The 17,156-nt window shown below is 37.9% G+C and overlaps 3 protein-coding genes across 3 annotated transcripts in view; 2 read left to right on the forward strand and 1 right to left on the reverse strand.

The window, feature by feature from the left end:
- The first annotated feature begins 419 nt into the window (after positions 1-419).
- On the forward strand, positions 420-11,081 carry LOC114353307 (WD repeat-containing protein 74-like). Its single transcript, XM_028305246.1, has 7 exons — positions 420-564; positions 915-1,095; positions 1,249-1,302; positions 1,580-1,669; positions 3,772-3,970; positions 9,967-10,127; positions 10,894-11,081. Exons 1-7 carry the CDS (start codon positions 420-422, stop codon positions 11,060-11,062), a joined length of 999 nt encoding a protein of 332 aa, XP_028161047.1. The 3' UTR covers positions 11,063-11,081.
- A 1,640-nt stretch (positions 11,082-12,721) lies between these two features.
- Positions 12,722-14,939, reverse strand: LOC114353297 (uncharacterized). The gene is made up of 5 exons (XM_028305237.1): positions 14,776-14,939; positions 14,606-14,694; positions 14,282-14,406; positions 13,548-13,624; positions 12,722-13,256 (listed from the first exon to the last, which is right to left on the reverse strand). The coding sequence occupies exons 1-5, from the start codon at positions 14,849-14,851 to the stop codon at positions 13,114-13,116; spliced, it is 510 nt and encodes a 169-aa protein (XP_028161038.1). The 5' UTR covers positions 14,852-14,939; the 3' UTR covers positions 12,722-13,113.
- Positions 14,940-15,113: 174 nt separating this feature from the next.
- LOC114353302 (Segment polarity protein dishevelled) overlaps positions 15,114-17,156 on the forward strand; it is a 31,311-nt gene continuing 29,268 nt past the window's right edge. Inside the window, exons 1-2 of the mRNA XM_028305241.1 lie at positions 15,114-16,082; positions 16,773-16,944. Coding sequence (XP_028161042.1) covers positions 15,198-16,082; positions 16,773-16,944 — 1,057 coding nt within the window. The 5' untranslated portion in view covers positions 15,114-15,197. The remainder of the gene's footprint in view (positions 16,083-16,772; positions 16,945-17,156) is intronic.

Below are 17,156 nucleotides of genomic sequence, written 5' to 3' on the forward strand. Positions count from 1 at the left end.
CAAGCGAAAGAAAGATCCGCTAGATGGCGGGACGTGGATGTGGGGTCTGACTGCTGCGTGATTGGTGGATTTTGACATATCTGTCAATGTAATGTCAAAAATAACCAATCATGCAGCATTTGGACCTCGCGTCTACGTATTGCCATCTGGCGGATCTTTCATTCGCGAAAACCCTCATTCAAGCAACACGACACGTCCAGCTGTATTTTAATACAGTAACTTACCAACAGATGGCGCTGGCTGCACTTACCTCGCGATATCATTTGAATTTCTTGTTTCATGTTAATACTATAGTTCCAAAATACTGAACTGTCCTATGCATGACATTGACAGTGGGGCGCCACCGTCAATACCACAGATATAGATTAGAGTAGATACAGCAAGTTGATCGTCAAAGCGTGCCATTCCGATATGTCCAAATGGACATACATGGTCGAGTGATGTTCANCGCAGTATCTGGAGGCGTCGTCAAGCTGTGGAGCAAGAAACAGGAGCAGGTCATACAAGTCGGGAAAATTGATAAGATGAGGATGTGTCCTGATGATAATACGTTGTTTGCTACAGGTACAGTTGATGGAGTAGATTTTTCATTTAAGGCTTCTTGTACATGCTAAGAAATTTCACGGTGTCTGCCGCAGACAAGACAAGAATATCGTCAGAACTAGCTACGAAAATTTTTCGCACAGTGCACGTCTGCTGCGCGTCGTATCTATAGTCTGGTCCGTGAGCACGTAGAATTTTGTCCAATGACCCCAAGCTACCCATCCTTATCGCTCGCGCGTAATTATGTTGCTGTCGCGCTCGCACACTCACTGCGGGCGCCCGTCGCACAGTTGACGATAAAAACCTACTTTCACAAATAACATGAGTAGCAATAAATCAAAATACTTATCACATTTCGTCATTTTCTTCAGGAGGCGAAGAAAACGACCTCAAAGTGTACCGCCTAGGTGAGGCTGAGCCCACATTCTGCGCCAAGAACTTACCACATGACTGGTTACAACTCCGGAGGCCTGTGTGGGTGTCAGACCTGACATTCCTGCCCAATGAGGGCGGAAACTTGCTTGCTGTGTGCTCCAGGCATGGATACGTCAGGTACTGTGATATTTTGTCACTGTGATATATCGGGCGATCAAGTGACAAGTACGAGAGCAAGGTATGTGTGCACAAAGTAGTAATGTGTAACTTGTCACGTGACATATCGTGTGATCAAGTCATTGCGATATATCGCGTGATAAACGACCCCAGAGTACTTACCTTATTCGCCAAGAACCTTCCTCACGGCTGGCATGGATACGTCAGGTACGAAACATCATCAGGCATCGATACAATGTACTACGCACTAAATTTTGTGATCCAAACACTAGCTCTGTTCAACTGAACTTAACTGCGATTCGTACACCTTTATACTTTGACGTTTTGTTCGCGAAAAAACTATATTCTGTAAGCGGTCTAGCACTGCATTGAACTATAGTTTTAATTTCCAAATAAGAGCAAGAATTTTGCATACGATAGCTTCTCTATTCTTTATAACTCTCTGGGTAAAAACTGTTGTTAACAAACATGTTTTTCTTTCCAGGTTATACGACACTCGCGCGCAACGAAGGCCGGTGTGTAACGTTGAGTTCACGATGGCTGCTACTTGCATGGCGCCCAGTTTTGACGAAAGGTATGGTCATAATGATCAATTTAATAACGTTTTATTTAAAATCATTCTGAGTGAGATTCACATAATATCAAAATTGGTTGCAAATGAGCTTAACTATAATTAATTTAAAGATGTTCAATGAGACCTAGTGTATAGACGTTAGAGTGATGCGACTACGTTTTTTATATCATCATCATCTTAAGGTCATTTAGTAGGAGCACGACCCTCTAATTTACCAGACTATTTAGAGGATTTAGGCCTGGTTTCCATAAAAACGGAGAGGAGCGGAGACAAGAGGAGATGTGTTTTGACTAAATCAAATCAAAATCAAAATCAAAAACATTTATTTCTTAGAAAGTGGTAACATAACAAGATATTAAATAACAACGGGTTCAGCACCTTCTGCCACTTGTGGCGTAGAAATATTTACATTATAGCATTAAGTAGGTATACATAATTATAGAAATCATTCATATTATATTTTATCATTAATTAAATATTACATGGGTATATTATTATTTTTTATAATAGGTACATTTCATTAGTTAACCACCACCAAAATACTCAGTTTATCACAATATTGTATGGTAATATTTTTCCTCATTAGTCGTCAATCAATCATTGAAGTCATATAAAATATTCATGTCTAAAAATTCATTAACAGTATAAAAACATTCTTTAATTAGCCAATTCCTTAATTTATATTTAAATGTACATAATGTCATATTTCTGATATTAGGAGGGAGCTTGTTATATAATTTTATTGCATTGCAGTACACATTATGAAAATACAATTGAAGTCTCGCGGGTGGTAAATAGAGCTTAGTTTTGTCTCTTCTTCCTCTATTGTTTCCCAATACCTCATCCTTTGAGGGGAAGAGGTGTGGGTGTTTTTTCACAAATACACAGATATCAAATATATATTGGCATGGTAGAGGTAAGATTTTAAGCTCTTGGAACAGTGGTGTACAATGTTCTAAGTAGTCTGCACCGCATAAAGCTCGGATACATTTTTTTTGGGCTCTGAATACTCTTATTACGTCTACCGAGTGTCCCCATATAATAAGTCCATAGCGCAAGATAGAGGACACATAGCCGTGATAAGCAGTTAGCGCAGTATTTTGAGACGCTGTTAGTCTCAACCGACGTAGTGCAAATACAAATTTGTCTAATTTTATACACAGCTGATTAATATGTTCTTTCCAGTTTAGATGTTCGTCTATCGTTATGCCTAAGAATGTAGCTGAGTTAACTTGCTTGATCTTCGTTTCATTGTAATTAATATTAATAGGAATGTCTCTGTTATTGTATGGTTTAAATTGAATTGCATTCGTTTTGTCAAGGTTAATTTTTAAGTAATTTTGTTCGAGCCATACTATAACATTACTCAGTTCGTTATTGACTAATGTTCCTAGAGATTTTTTATCTTTACATTTAATTACTACTGTCGTGTCATCAGCAAATAGAATGCACTCTTGTTTTATCGAATTGGGAAGGTCATTTATATACAACAAAAATAGCAACGGGCCCAAAATGCTTCCTTGCGGCACGCCAGAAGCGTTGATTTTGCATGTGGATTGTGATATTTGTTTTTTGTTATCAATTATCTTACTTATTTCGGTGTATTGGTAACGCTCAAATAAATAGCTTTGAAGCCAATCTAACACTTTGCCTCTGAANAACCAATCGGATAGCACTTATAGTCTCGTAAAGTGCCTCATAAAGGCTACCTTTTCTTTTTTTATTATTTACTATATTTTAACGTTCATAAGTGCAACTTGTGGTCTAAACTGAATAAATATTTTTGATTTTGATTTTTCTCATCTCGCCTCATCTCCTCTCCGCTCCGCTTTGGTAGAAATAACCTGCCAACTCGTCTCGTGTCCTATTGGTGGAAACCGGGCCTTACCCTGTACCCTAGGGCCATCTTTAACCTACTAGGGGCACAAGGATCAAGGGAGGCCCTTCTCATCTGGAGAAAGATCTTTTATGAGAACAGACGAGGGGGGGGTTTCCTTGATCGCGGGGCCCTGGGCACGTGCCCAGAGTGCCCTGCGGCAAAGAGGGGCCTGCATACCCCCACACTGGGCATTTTATTTATAGATATTTATTTCTCATTCCAGACAAGTCCTAGTGGGCTTCGGTCGCGGTCAACTGCACCAAGTGGACCTACGGAAGGGCAAACCCGATAAAGGTTTTAAAGGAAGCGCGGGCGCCATCACCGATATAACCACAGTAGCTGAAGGAAGACTAATTGTTAGTACCAGTCTGGACAGGCAGCTTAGACTGCATCAGTATGAGAGCAAGGAATTAGTGTATAAGGTAATTTATTGTAACGTGATATTTTGTCACTGTTATATATCACGTGATTTCGTCACGTGATATTTTATCACTGTGATGTATCGAGTGACGGCTATAAAGGTAGCGCAGGCGCCATCACTGATATAACCACAGTAGCTGAAGGAAGACTCATCGTTAGTACCAGTCTGGATAGACAGCTTAGAGTGCATCAGTATGAGAGCAAGGAATTATTATACAAGGTATGTATTATTTTAGTCACTGTGATTTATCGCGTGATTTTGTGACTGTGACATATCGCGTGATTAAGTGACACGAGTACGAAAGTAAGGAGTTGGTGTACAAGGTAGCGTGATGTGTGTCACGTGATATATTATCACTGTGATATATCAAGTTATTAAGTGAGCAAAAAACTATATCGGGTGACTAAGTAAAATAATTATTAAAAGACAGTGAGATATCACCTAATTCCTGCTCAAATAAATGAACCGAACATTAATTTTCTTTAACAGAACCATTTAATTGGTAAAAAAATAATAAATGAAAATGAAATTAAACTCCATAATAAGCTTATCTTTAATTAAAACATAATGTAACTCATTATAGCCTGACCAGGAACATAAAAACCCTCGCCATATTGCGGAAAACTAATGGTACTAATTTCTTTTAATGGCAACAGTAACTGAAAACTTCATTGACATGTCACCTTGCATGTCAGTCTATTGATGTCAAAGTNTTATCAATTATCTTACTTATTTCGGTGTATTGGTAACGCTCAAATAAATAGCTTTGAAGCCAATCTAACACTTTGCCTCTGAAGCCATATTTTTGAAGTTTCAGTAGTAAGCGGGAGTGAGAGACATAATCGAACGCCTTGCTCATGTCAAGAAGGAGTCCTACAACCGATTCTTTGTTATTTAAAGCCTCTGTGATCATTTTAATTAAAGAAAAGCAGGCAAGAGTTGTCGAGACACCTTTTCTAAATCCAAACTGGTTTGGTACAAGGACATTATTTTTGTTTAGAAAATTTTCCATCCTCGTCATCATAGCCTTCTCAAAAATTTTTGAGATAATTGGTATCAATGTAATTGGTCTATTATTATAGAGTTATTAACTCATATTTGTAGAATCTCCTTTTTTAAATACAGGTTTAATTACGGATAGTTTTAGTCTCTCAGGGAAAATACCCTGTTCAAATGATAGATTAATTATATGGGTTAGCGGTGGAGCTATGAGCTCGGAGCATAATTTAATAATCTTTGTGCTTATTTCGTCGTAACCTACGGAATTTGTATTATTAAGGGATTTAATAATTTTGATTACTTCATAATCGGTAATTGGTGATACAAACATGCTGCTTTTTGCATCGACAATATTGATATTTTCCCTTATTTTGTTAATGTCATGTTTATTGTTTGATGTCAAGTTAATGAAAAAATCGTTAAATAATTCGGAAATGTCACTAGGTTTATTGTAAGATAAGTCATTTTTAATAATTGTTTTTATGTCATTTTTATTACTAGTCATATTAATGTTATTTTTAATTATTCCCCAGGCTGCCTTACATTTGTTTTTAGACTTTGCAATGTACTTGTTATTGTTAATTTGGTGCGATTTATGAATACATTTTTTTAATATTCTGGTATAGTTGGTATATATTTTTTTATTATAAACTTTATTGTCAGCTTCTTTTTGATATTTGTAATATATTAATCTTTTTTTTACGCAACATTTTTTTAATCCTTTCGTAATCCATTTGTTGTTATTAGTCCCATTTCCAGTCTTTATACTTACTATTGGAAAACAGAGATCATGAAAAAGTTTAAGTAGGTCATGAAAATTCTCAAACGACTTGTTACAATCTCTTTCTTCGTAGACATTATTGAAAGACAACGCAGAAACGCATTCGTAAAATTTCTTTATATTATCTTTACCTCGATCGCGTCGACTTTCAAACCACTGTCGTTTTGTATTTCTTCTATTACCTATTATAGGGACTGAGAACGTTAGGCTTTGTCCCGTATCATGGTCTGATAGTGCCAGATGGTGTATGCCAGTTTTTATGTTTAGATTACCTAGATTACTTGCTATTTGGTCTATGCTGGAGGCTTTCCTAGTAGGCACGTTAATATGGAAATGTATATTATGATTGAGAAGGATTGCCTCTAGTTCCTTACGTTGGGGACTGTCTTTTAGAACATCAATGTTCCAGTCGCCACATAATATGACATTTTTTTTGTTATTCCTAGTAATTTTAGACAGAAGTAGAGTCAGTTTTTCAAAGAATATTTTTATATTCGAGTTAGGAATTCTGTATATACAAATGACAATGAGATTACATCCAGTCAGTTCTACCCCACAGCATTCGAAATCGTAACAGCTGGCTAGTTGATTTGTGATTGGTAAGGGTATGAAATCAATATCATTTTTTATTAATAGACATGATCCCCCTCGTCTTTGCTTTTCTCTACTATACCAAGCAGATAACTTATAACCAGGCAGACGCAAATTGCACTCTGTTCCCTTTTTAATAAAAGTTTCTGTAAGACATATAAGATCTATACTTCCAATAATATTTGTTAATTCAGTCAGTGTCAATTCAAGTACTTCGTTTTTGTTAAGAACCCCTGCAATGTTTTGATGAAATAGAGTGAAGACCTGTTTTGTTTTCTCGTTAGCTAGGTCTTCTGAGAGGGTTGACCTGTTTTCGATAAAAAATCTAATGTCTGTTGATTGTGAGGAGATATAGTCGGGAAGTTACTTTCCATGTTAATAACAGGAAAATAGTAAGGGATAGTACCTTTTTTAGGAAATGATTTACTATTGCAACTTTTTTTACTTAAAGAACAGTTCATTTTGATAATTTTTTTCAGGCCCTCTATCGATAGGTACTTAGAACTGTAGTCATTATAGTTTATTATTAAATTAATCTTTTTACACATTAGATACAGAATTTTGTTATTATTAAGGTATAATTTATTATTTTCATTTATGTTCACAAATGTACAATTATCAATGCTTTGACACATGTTGGCTATATGAAAATTCAATTTACATGTATTCAAATATTGGTTATCGATGACGCTTAATACAATTATATTAATAAGGCGGAATCGCTTTAAGATTGAAGCAAATTCCATGAAAACTTTCATCGGATTACAATCATGTTCACCTGCACATAAAACTAAATAGTTCTTAGACGAGTCTTCGACCGATGCCCATTCATTCAGTATTTCTTCAGCCGTGGCACCTGGTTTAATATGAGCGCAGATTGAGTATTGTTCAAGGCTATTACTGCCAAGTCTAGTATAATGGAGTTTCGATCCCAGTCCGGTACATTGCTGACTTCCTAGTATGTATATTTTGTTGTAAGGTTTGTTGGACGAATTGGTTCCTTGTGTATCATTCAAGACGCTAGATGTCGGAGTTGCGAGCTCATTTTCTGTTTTTCTTGTAGGAGTCGCAGGCATTTTCTGCGCCTCATTCTGCTGATCTTGATCCAGATTATTCAATCTAGTTTTAGTTTTTGAGGACGTCGTACAGGATCGGTGACTGGGTGTGCGTGAGGATGTGTAATGGTTGCTTTTGCAAGGTGTTGCTTTGCGTATTACAGGTGTGAGTAGCTGCTTAAGAACTTGGCTTTTCTTTTGTTGGTTATCAATATTTTTCTCCAAGTTAGTTATTTGTGTATTTAGTCTTTCGATTTCCATGTGAGCGCTTGCCAGTTGAATTTTGAGTAACTTTATTTCTTCTTGTAGCTCCTCATTCTCTACTACATTTGCATTTAAGTCTGGGAGACTCATTCGTGTATCTTCCATTATCGAAGAGGTATTTTCATTCATGGATTCCCCAAATGAATTGTCGAGTAATTCGACAGAAGACGCACGAAGTTTTCCCCGCCTTCGTGTTGTTACGTTTCCACGTTCAGCATAATCGCTGCTGTTATCTTTTTGGGTTGGTATTAGAGTGGAATTATCACTGGTTGGAGTTAGTGATTTTTTGTTTTTAGTTAGGCATTTGTCACATCTCCATATCTTTTTTCTATCCGCATCCATAATATTGAACCGTTTGAAGGGCACATTAGCACATCCTAAGTCCAATGTTTGTTTGCAATTTGAGCATTGTAGGTATTCTCGTCGTGGTATCACGTTTTTACATTTGTCGCATTTCCTTCTCTCTGATTTTCTTTTCGAATTCTCCATGTTTAATTTGTTTATTAATTAACAAATTAATATTTCCTTAGCAAGTAATGTTGCAGAAAAAGGAAAANTTTGCAGCGGGATTTGATCTCACAACTTGTGAAGACTCAAGAAAATAAATCTTCCAAAATAATATTAGACGATGAGATTTGAAGTCCGGGTCCAACAGAGATCGATATCAGCATCGGTTGACACTTATGCCACTCAGCCACGCATGCTTAAGTGTAGGTTGGCGAAATGTTGATAGTGGTTGTTCGTGTCGTAAATTTGAATTCAACACAGGCGGTTATTATGAGTCATGCCAATGTAATTTTGCACTATTTGACAAGTCACTGTTTAGACACTTTTCATAGTTTATCACTTTATTATCACACTTGTGTATTGTTTTTAGTTAATTATCGGTTTTTGAAGGTTTATATATAGTTTACCATGCAATTTCTCACTTTTCAACGTTTGTTTTACGTTTTTTATTGGCTTCTTGTCACATTTATTGTAATTGTTTATTTTCCACTACGTGATGATTAGTTTTTGTAGATAACACTCACACTTAAACTTCACATTATTTACTATTGTTCGTACTGTTTTTTTTTGTTCAAAATCGATGTTTTGTTATTTTTATTGAAAATTAAGCGCGGAGCCGAAGTAAACATGACGGCAGCGCCATCTGTGCTTTACACAACATACCTAATATTTCCTGCAAGAAATTCCGCAAAAACAATGCCTCCTTACAAGAGTCGGAGAGTGACATGTATTCCGCCTCCGTGCTCNGGTTTTAGTTTATCAATCATAATAATCTTCTTGACAAGATAAATCGTCAAACAACTTTGATCTGAATAATTTTGAACTTTACTGACGAACAGTTAAAGATTATTTTCTCTAATTTGAGATTATTCTGTAACATAGTTTCAAAAGGTAATATGTGCTCGCGATTGGTTGAAGGAATCAATTTGAAAACTGACGAACCTTTTCATTCCGTGACTGTACAAGGAGCTGGTGTTCAATGTAATGTGATATTTTGTCACTGTGATATATCAAGTTATTAACTGACAAGTATGATAGCAAAAAACTATATCGAGTGACTAATTCATGCTCAAATAAATGTCCCGGACAATAAGTTTCTTTAAAAGAACCATTTAATTGGTAAAAATAATAACAAATGAAAATGAAATTAAACTCCGTAATAAGCTTATCTTTAATTAAAATAGTAGTCTTAACGCGAAGTTTATTAATGAGTTACATTATGTGCGATGCTCACAAGCAGACTGCAGCATCGCAGCCGAAACGTCAAGCCGTGAGCACAATATAATGTAACTCATTAATAAACGTCGCGTTAAGACCCGTGTCTTACTATTTTCAACCGACTTCAAAAAAGGAGGAGGTTCTCAATTCGACCCGTATGTTTTTTTTTTCTATGTTTGTTACGCGATAACTCCGCCAATTATGAACCGATTTGAACAAATCTTTTTTCGGCGTATAGGTAATACTTCAAGGGTGGTCCCATTTAAATTTAATAATAGAAAAAACAACCCCCAAGGGTGGAAAATTGGGGATGAACTTTTTAATACGCAATATCTACGCTGATTATAAATCAATTTGAACGATTATTTTTTTGTTGAATAGGTATTATCAAAAGGGTGGTTTCATGCGAATTTGAAGAAAATATTTCACCCCCAAGGGTGGAAAATTGGGGATGAACTTTTTTATACGCAATATTTTTAATTTTTAGTTTTTTTTTGTGTTCACGCATTTGAAGTCGGTTTTATTTTTTAATTATTGAAATGGAACGCAAAATTTTAAAAGCTTATCTTTAATCCTCCACAGCAATACCTAACCTCCAAGCTGACCTGCGTCCTGGCTCAGACTGAGACCACCACACCGCTCCGCTCCGTCAGAAGCGGAGCGGAGACCGCTGAAGCGGAGGCGGTCGCGGTGGCGGTGGAAGACGATATGGACGAGTTATTTGACAATATGGAGACCGTCAGGTGAGGATATTATTATTGAATACTAGCTTTCCGCCCGCGGCTTCGCCCGCGTGGGATTTTGTGTCACAGAAAAAGTTTATCGCGGCATCCCTGTTTCAAAAACCGGGATAACAACTATCCTATGTCCTTTCCCGGGACTCAAACTATATCTAGGCCAAATTTCATCAAAATCGGTCCAGTGGTTAAGGCGTGTAAGCGAGACAGACAGAGTTACTTTCGCATTTATAATATTAGTATAGATTACTTCAGCAACAGGACGTCCACTGCTGAACATAGGCCTCCAATGACTTCCCATAATGACTGGTTGGCAGCGGTCTGCGGCATCCACGAAGTGGACCGACGACCTCATAAAGGTAGCAGCAAGGCGCTGGAAAGCTTTTTTATAAGGGGGTCCTTAAAATTGTGCTTGATTTCCTAAATGGTCCGTGGACAAAAAATGTTAAGAAACAATATTGACAAAGCTGTTGAGTTTCCAAATAAATAAATAAATAAATAAAAAAAATAATAGTGGAATTACTAGTTAAGGCTGAGTTACACCAACTTACTTTAACCGTAACTATGTTAATAACCGGTGATTTTTGTATGGAGTTTAACGGATTTTTGACGTTTAAAGCTAAAGTAAGATGGTGCAAGTCAGCCTAATGAATATACCGTAAAAGCTCAGTTTACGTTTTACCATAAAACCTGTTTTTTATATACAGGGTGTTCCAAAATTATCACGTCACATTTTATTAATTTTAATGTTTTCTTGATCTATTCCTTCCAGTGAGAAGCCCCGCAAGACATCAGAACCTGAACCCGAAGCGAAGCGAGCGAAGCCTTCAGAAGACGACGACGCCATATTCCAACTCCTGCGCAGCACGGAGAAGCAGAAGCGGAAGCGGGATAAGAAGAAGAAAGAGAAGAAAGCTAAAAGCGTGTTCCATAATGCGTAGAATAAATCGATATAAAGTATATTGTCTTTTTGTTTCATCATTTCAGCCACAGGACGTCCACTGCTGAACATAGGCCTCCCCTAATTCTTTCCACGTTGATCGATTGGTAGCGGCCTGCATCCAGCGCTTCCCTGCTAAAGCCTGGTCCGTGAGCACGTAGAATTTTGTCCAATGACCCCAAGCTACCCATCCTTATCGCTCGCGCGTAATTATATTGCTGTCGCGACTGTGCGACGGGCGCCCGCAGTGAGTGTGCGAGCGAAAGAAAGATTCGCTAGATGGCGGGACGTGGATGTGGGGTCTGATTGCTGCTGCGTGATTGGTGGATTTTGACATATCTGTCAATGTAATGTCAAAAATAACCAATCGTGCAGCATTTGGACCTCGCGTCTACGTATTGCCATCTGGCGGATCTTTCATTCCCGAAAACCCTCATTCAAGCAACACGACACGTCCAGCTGTATTTTAATACAGTAACTTACCAACAGATGGCGCTGGGTGCACTTACCTCGCGATATCATTTGAATTTCTTGTTTCATGTTAATACTATAGCCTGACCAGGAACATAAAAACCCTCGCCATGTTNAAAAGAAATTAGTACCATTAATTTTCCGCAACATGGCGAGGGTTTTTATGTTCCTGGTCAGGCTATAACAAATTATCAGTTTTATCGGAATTAATTAATTTTCGAATCGAGTCGCACGATATCTTTCGATGACTTTGCGAAAGCAGTACGATGATACGATTACTTTTACGTTGCGGCAATCACTAAAATTCGCTAAAATGACACTAATGACGTTTAAAAAGTGGCACGCTCGGCTTCATACAATTTTTGACACATGCTGCATCTATCCATATCTGTGGTCAATACCGGATCGCTATAGATGACCCACGCTGAACTGTCCCGCCAAACTCAATGACAGGGGGGCGCTACCATCGTTCAACTATATGGTTTCCAACATGGCAAAAATCTGAACCAGCGATCCGGTATTGACGGTGGCGCCCCACTGTCAATGTCATCGACAGGACAGTCCAGTATTTTGGAACTATAGTTCCGATTTTTGCCATGTTGGAAAATATATAGTTGATCGATGGTAGCGCCCCCCTGTCATTGAGTTTGGCGGGACAGTTCAGCGTGGGTCATCTATAGTTTGAAATACGGCTCAATGTATTAATTAAAACCAGTTGTTTTGAAATTTTTGAAGGCCAAAGACGTTACGTTCTTGGGCCAATAAAAAAATACGAAATATAAACCTGTAACTGCCTGTAAGGTACTGAGTACGTAGTGCCATTTTCTCCAGTGATGCGGATTAACGCCCGTATTCACAAACGATGCTAGCATAAGTGACGCAGCAAATCGAACGCATAGCGTTGAATAGAGCTCTGTGATTGGTTCGTGTGTCCTGTGCGTCCACGCGCACTGAGACCTCATAGTAATGTTTGTGAATACGGACGTTAGACATCCGCATTTCATTATTTCACATTTTTTCCTATACTCGGGCAACACGCACGCGGAACGCGGATTGGCTGCGGGCACACAATACGAAATCTTTGTCCTGCGTGCAACCGCGTGATTTTACACAATGAATAAAAAATAATCAGTTCTTTAGTTAATACTATTTATTAGTACTTAGATCATACAAATAAAAATTTTGAATCAAAATTTTACATTGTTAAATTGTTAAAATTCATAAATTTTAGATTTATTTATTTAAAGGGAGCCCTATTTTTTCTCTAACGATTTAACTACACCAACGCGTGTCGCCGCATGTCATAGCCTATGATCGCGCCGCAGCGATGGCGATCTGAAGCATAAGAATATGCGCAGACCATCGATTTTTCGTCGGCCGATAGTTTAGTCGGGCAGTTGATCAGTATGGGCATGTATGGGAGTGCGCACACTACGCCGATTCGATTTGGCCGATTCTTCATACAATTTAAAATCGGGCACAACTATCGGCAAAAATCGATGGTCCGCGTCTAGTCAAATGTATTGATTTCTTAAAACTAAAGTTTCATTCACTGGATTTCACAGTAACTCAAATATTATACTAGTTGATCGGCCGATTCTCATCGTTATGAATCCGCTCGCTTCCAACAACCGTGTTGAGTAGATTCCACAGCGTGTTGCTGTCTGCCGTAGACATGTCTATCTCGAATGGATGCAGTTGTTTGTGGTACTCGCTTTTGATATCTGGAGGAAGACTGGTTAAGGATATTTTCTTTGATAAAATGGGAAAAAACTGTTATTAATTGTAAGGCCTAGTGGAGAAGAGAAGTGTGTTGAATAACCAATCATATTTCATTATTTCGACTTCTCGTCTCCGCTACGCGCCGCGTCGTCGCCGCTTTGGTAGATTGACAAATAAAAATATATGTGTCCAATTTTTTTTGATATTAAACATTACTACTAACTACAACTAAAAAAATTTTTTTAGGAAACTAGCCTATTAAATGGTATAAAGTATTATTTGTAAAAGGATACAGCCCTTGGCGATGTGTGAGGGTGCACTGAAGTCCAATCGGATGCCAGTCAGCTCTTTGGCTAGCTGATATGCTTCTCTGTAAAATAAATAAGACTTTATTGTACACCATACAACCAAGGAAAATGTAAAAAAGAGAATGCACAATTTAGGCAGTCTGGTCTTAAAATAATACTTACAGTAAGTAGGTATATCTTCGTCACAGAATTAAAACTTTCTTATAATAAACAGGTATTTTACATTCCCGTAGAATATGAAACCCTACCCATTAGAAAAGTTTTGTTTGTTAAAAAAACCTAATAGATTTTTCATCCAGTAATTAAGTAAGGAAAGTTCTCGAGTGGCGACCACAGGCTGGAAGACGTAGCGAGGGCAGGCCTCCTACTAGGTGGACTGACAATCTGGTAAAGGTCGCGGGAAGAGCCTGGCTGCGGGCAGCGCAGGACCGTTCATTGTGGAAAACCTTGGGGGAGGCCTTTGTCCAGCAGTGGACGTCATTTGGCTGAAAAGAAGAAGAAGAAGAAGAATTAAGTGCAGCATTTACCAGAGATGAAAGCATGATTTGGTATAAAATACATTTCCCATACTGGCCAGACTACATTTTTGTGGTAAAATAGAACCCATCACAACTGCAGAGAAGATACTGCAGTATTTTTAGCTTGGTGTGCTGTCGTCTCAGTCTGTACATAAAAGTAAGTACTAACAATATTCTACAATAATTTTGATGTTTACTCACTTAGCATTATCCAGTCTAGTTTTGTCGCTATCTGCTATCGTCAGGCACGATTCGAACGAGGCACACACTCTGTCTAGCTCGTTTCCACGTCTAGATAGTTCTGCAAGTCGATCTGTGAGGTCTTTCTGAAAATATACAAAATGATGACTAAATTTAATTTGTGTTTGCATTGAAAACTGGCAGTAAAAGCAACGGAATGCCAGTAAATGTAAATTTTTTAAGAAAATAAATAAGAGGGATAGATCTTAGCTGAGTTTTAGAAGGTCAAAAGCACATCAAATTATAGTGATTTGGTTTCTACTGAGAATGTGTTCTGAAACTTACGTTTAGCTTCATTTCATGAGCCAATTTGGTCTCAAATTCAGTTTTCTTCTTACATGCTTTAAGTTGCTGCTGTTCTTTGTCTATTTTCTCTGTAAATATTCAGAAGAAATTGAATTAGATGCGTTGTTTGTAGGTCGTGAGAGCGATGTACGTTTTTCGTTAAAACTTACCATCGAGGCGTTTGCAAAATGCATCCAACTCATCTACAGCTTTTAAGTACAATTGGTCTTTAATTTCTACTGCCATTTTGTATGTTGTAAAGTGAATTTTAGGTCAATTTCTAAAAATTCGTGGTTTGTTTACTAACGACAAATTCGAATTCAAAATGTTTGACATTGACAGCTCTCTTTTTTTAAAAAGGTACCATTCACGGTACTTTTCCTAAGCTAGAGTCGTTAAAATAGTGATAGCTCAATGATTCTCTTCCATAGCTCAATCAATTTGCTGTGTATCCGAACGTATTTAGACGACATGTGCTAGTGGCGCCACTCACTGTCAAAAACAGGAACCTGTTTATCGCCATTTTTGTGATGGCCGCTGATATTTATAGATCGTAGGGTGTTGTTATTCCTAATAAATAAATGCATTGAAAATGGAGGAAACAAAAGTAATATATTACATAGACGACGAAGAGACGCCGTATTTAGTTAAAATCCCCATATCGCCAGAGAAAGTAACGTTGCTGGACTTCAAGAACCAACTGAATAGACCGAATTACAAATTTTTCTTCAAATCCATGGACGATGACTTTGGTGTGGTGAAAGAGGAGATTGTTGACGATAACGCGCATCTGCCGTGTTTCAACGGTCGTGTAGTGTCTTGGTTGGTGTCAGCGGAGGGTTCAAACCCGTCGGACGGTGCTTCTCAGTGCACGGATAGCAATGCAGGGAAGGCGAAACCAAACCCCCATGGAGCCCCAACAGTTCCTCTCACAAGGGATACGTGTACAGACACGGACAGTACGATTAGTTCCCGACCGGGTCACAGGGCGTCCTGTGATAAATACAAATACAGAGGCCTTAGAATCAACGGGCACTCTAAATATGGTAACCACGGGCTAGAATACGAGACTGCCTCGGTTCTGAGCTCCGATTTGGACTCTACTAGCCTGTTTGACAGTCAATCTGAGATCACAACTACCACTGGACGCCACACGAACGCGTCAGTAGACCGAGCATTGACAGAATGCAGTAGTGTTTCCCACCTTCAAGTTAGTTCGCGAAAAAGGCCTCAACGAAGAAGAAAGAGACCTCAAGTTATGTCCAGAACGTCTTCCTATTCCTCTATAACGGATTCTACGATGTCTATGCACATTATTACGGTCACTTTGAATATGGACACGGTGAATTTTCTGGGTATTTCTATAGTGGGACAGTCGAACAAAGGTGGTGACGGAGGGATCTACGTAGGAAGTATAATGAAGGGCGGTGCAGTGGCTCTGGATGGAAGGATAGAGCCTGGAGACATGATTTTGCAGGTAAAACTTATTATATTTTTAGTAAGCAGTACTTTCTTCTGCACAAAAACATTAATAATGATTGTAAAGAGGATGCATGTTTAGTTTATTTTTTCTCAAAGTTGTTGTATATTAATTGACAGAAACTTGAATGAAATCAAGATGCAAAAGAAATCTGTTGTAAGCTCCACCACACTAGTCTATATTACTATTTAGTCCCTAAAATGATTTAATTTCTATCCCCATAGGTGACTTTAAAGTATCTATAAATAAATACACTACTCCCAAGAATATTTTAAAACAATATAAAATTAACAGCATTTCTATAAGTAAATATAGGCTAAAATTAGTCTATCATTGATAATGAAACATGCTTTTTTGTGTTGATATGAATTTTTACAAATACACCCTGTAACTAGTGTTTTTTGCAGTTATTTACAAACATACATGAACATTATCTGTTTGTATTGGCCTGGGTGTTTTCTATGTTTAAAATGAATGTATTTAAGAAACAGCTATATCAAGAAAGTATGTTTACATCAGTTCTCTGGTGCCGATAGGACAAGCTTAGTTTGGGACAGTTTCCTAATGTTATGATGAGTTGACTACTCTTTTACAACCCAAAAGCACCAAACATTGATCACAAACCCCCATAAACTATCATGTCAACAAAAAACCAAACATTGATCACTATTCCCCATACACTTTCAGGTGAACGACGTAAACTTTGAAGACATGACCAACGATGAGGCAGTGAGAGTGCTCCGTGAAGTTGTCCAGAAGCCCGGGCCCATCAAGCTGGTCGTGGCCAAGTGCTGGGACCCCAACCCCAAAGGGTACTTCACGATACCCCGGACGGAGCCTGTCAGGCCTATTGACCCCGGTAAATACTAAATACTCTTTCAAGTTTTATTAAAATGGCTACCCAGAATTTTGCTTTGCTCCTAGTTAAAGAGTGGCACAACTCATTCTGCATATTAATTAAATAATGTGAAATACTTGATGTTTCTCTACAAAGAAATATTTTGAGATGTGCTATTCTTTATCTAAGTGCATGTACTATTTGGTAAATGGGAAACAATGGAAATGCCTTAT

Source organism: Ostrinia furnacalis, unplaced genomic scaffold, assembly GCF_004193835.3.
Source record: "Ostrinia furnacalis isolate ACB-3 unplaced genomic scaffold, ASM419383v2 OfSCF1649, whole genome shotgun sequence".
Taxonomy (NCBI): domain Eukaryota; kingdom Metazoa; phylum Arthropoda; class Insecta; order Lepidoptera; family Crambidae; genus Ostrinia; species Ostrinia furnacalis.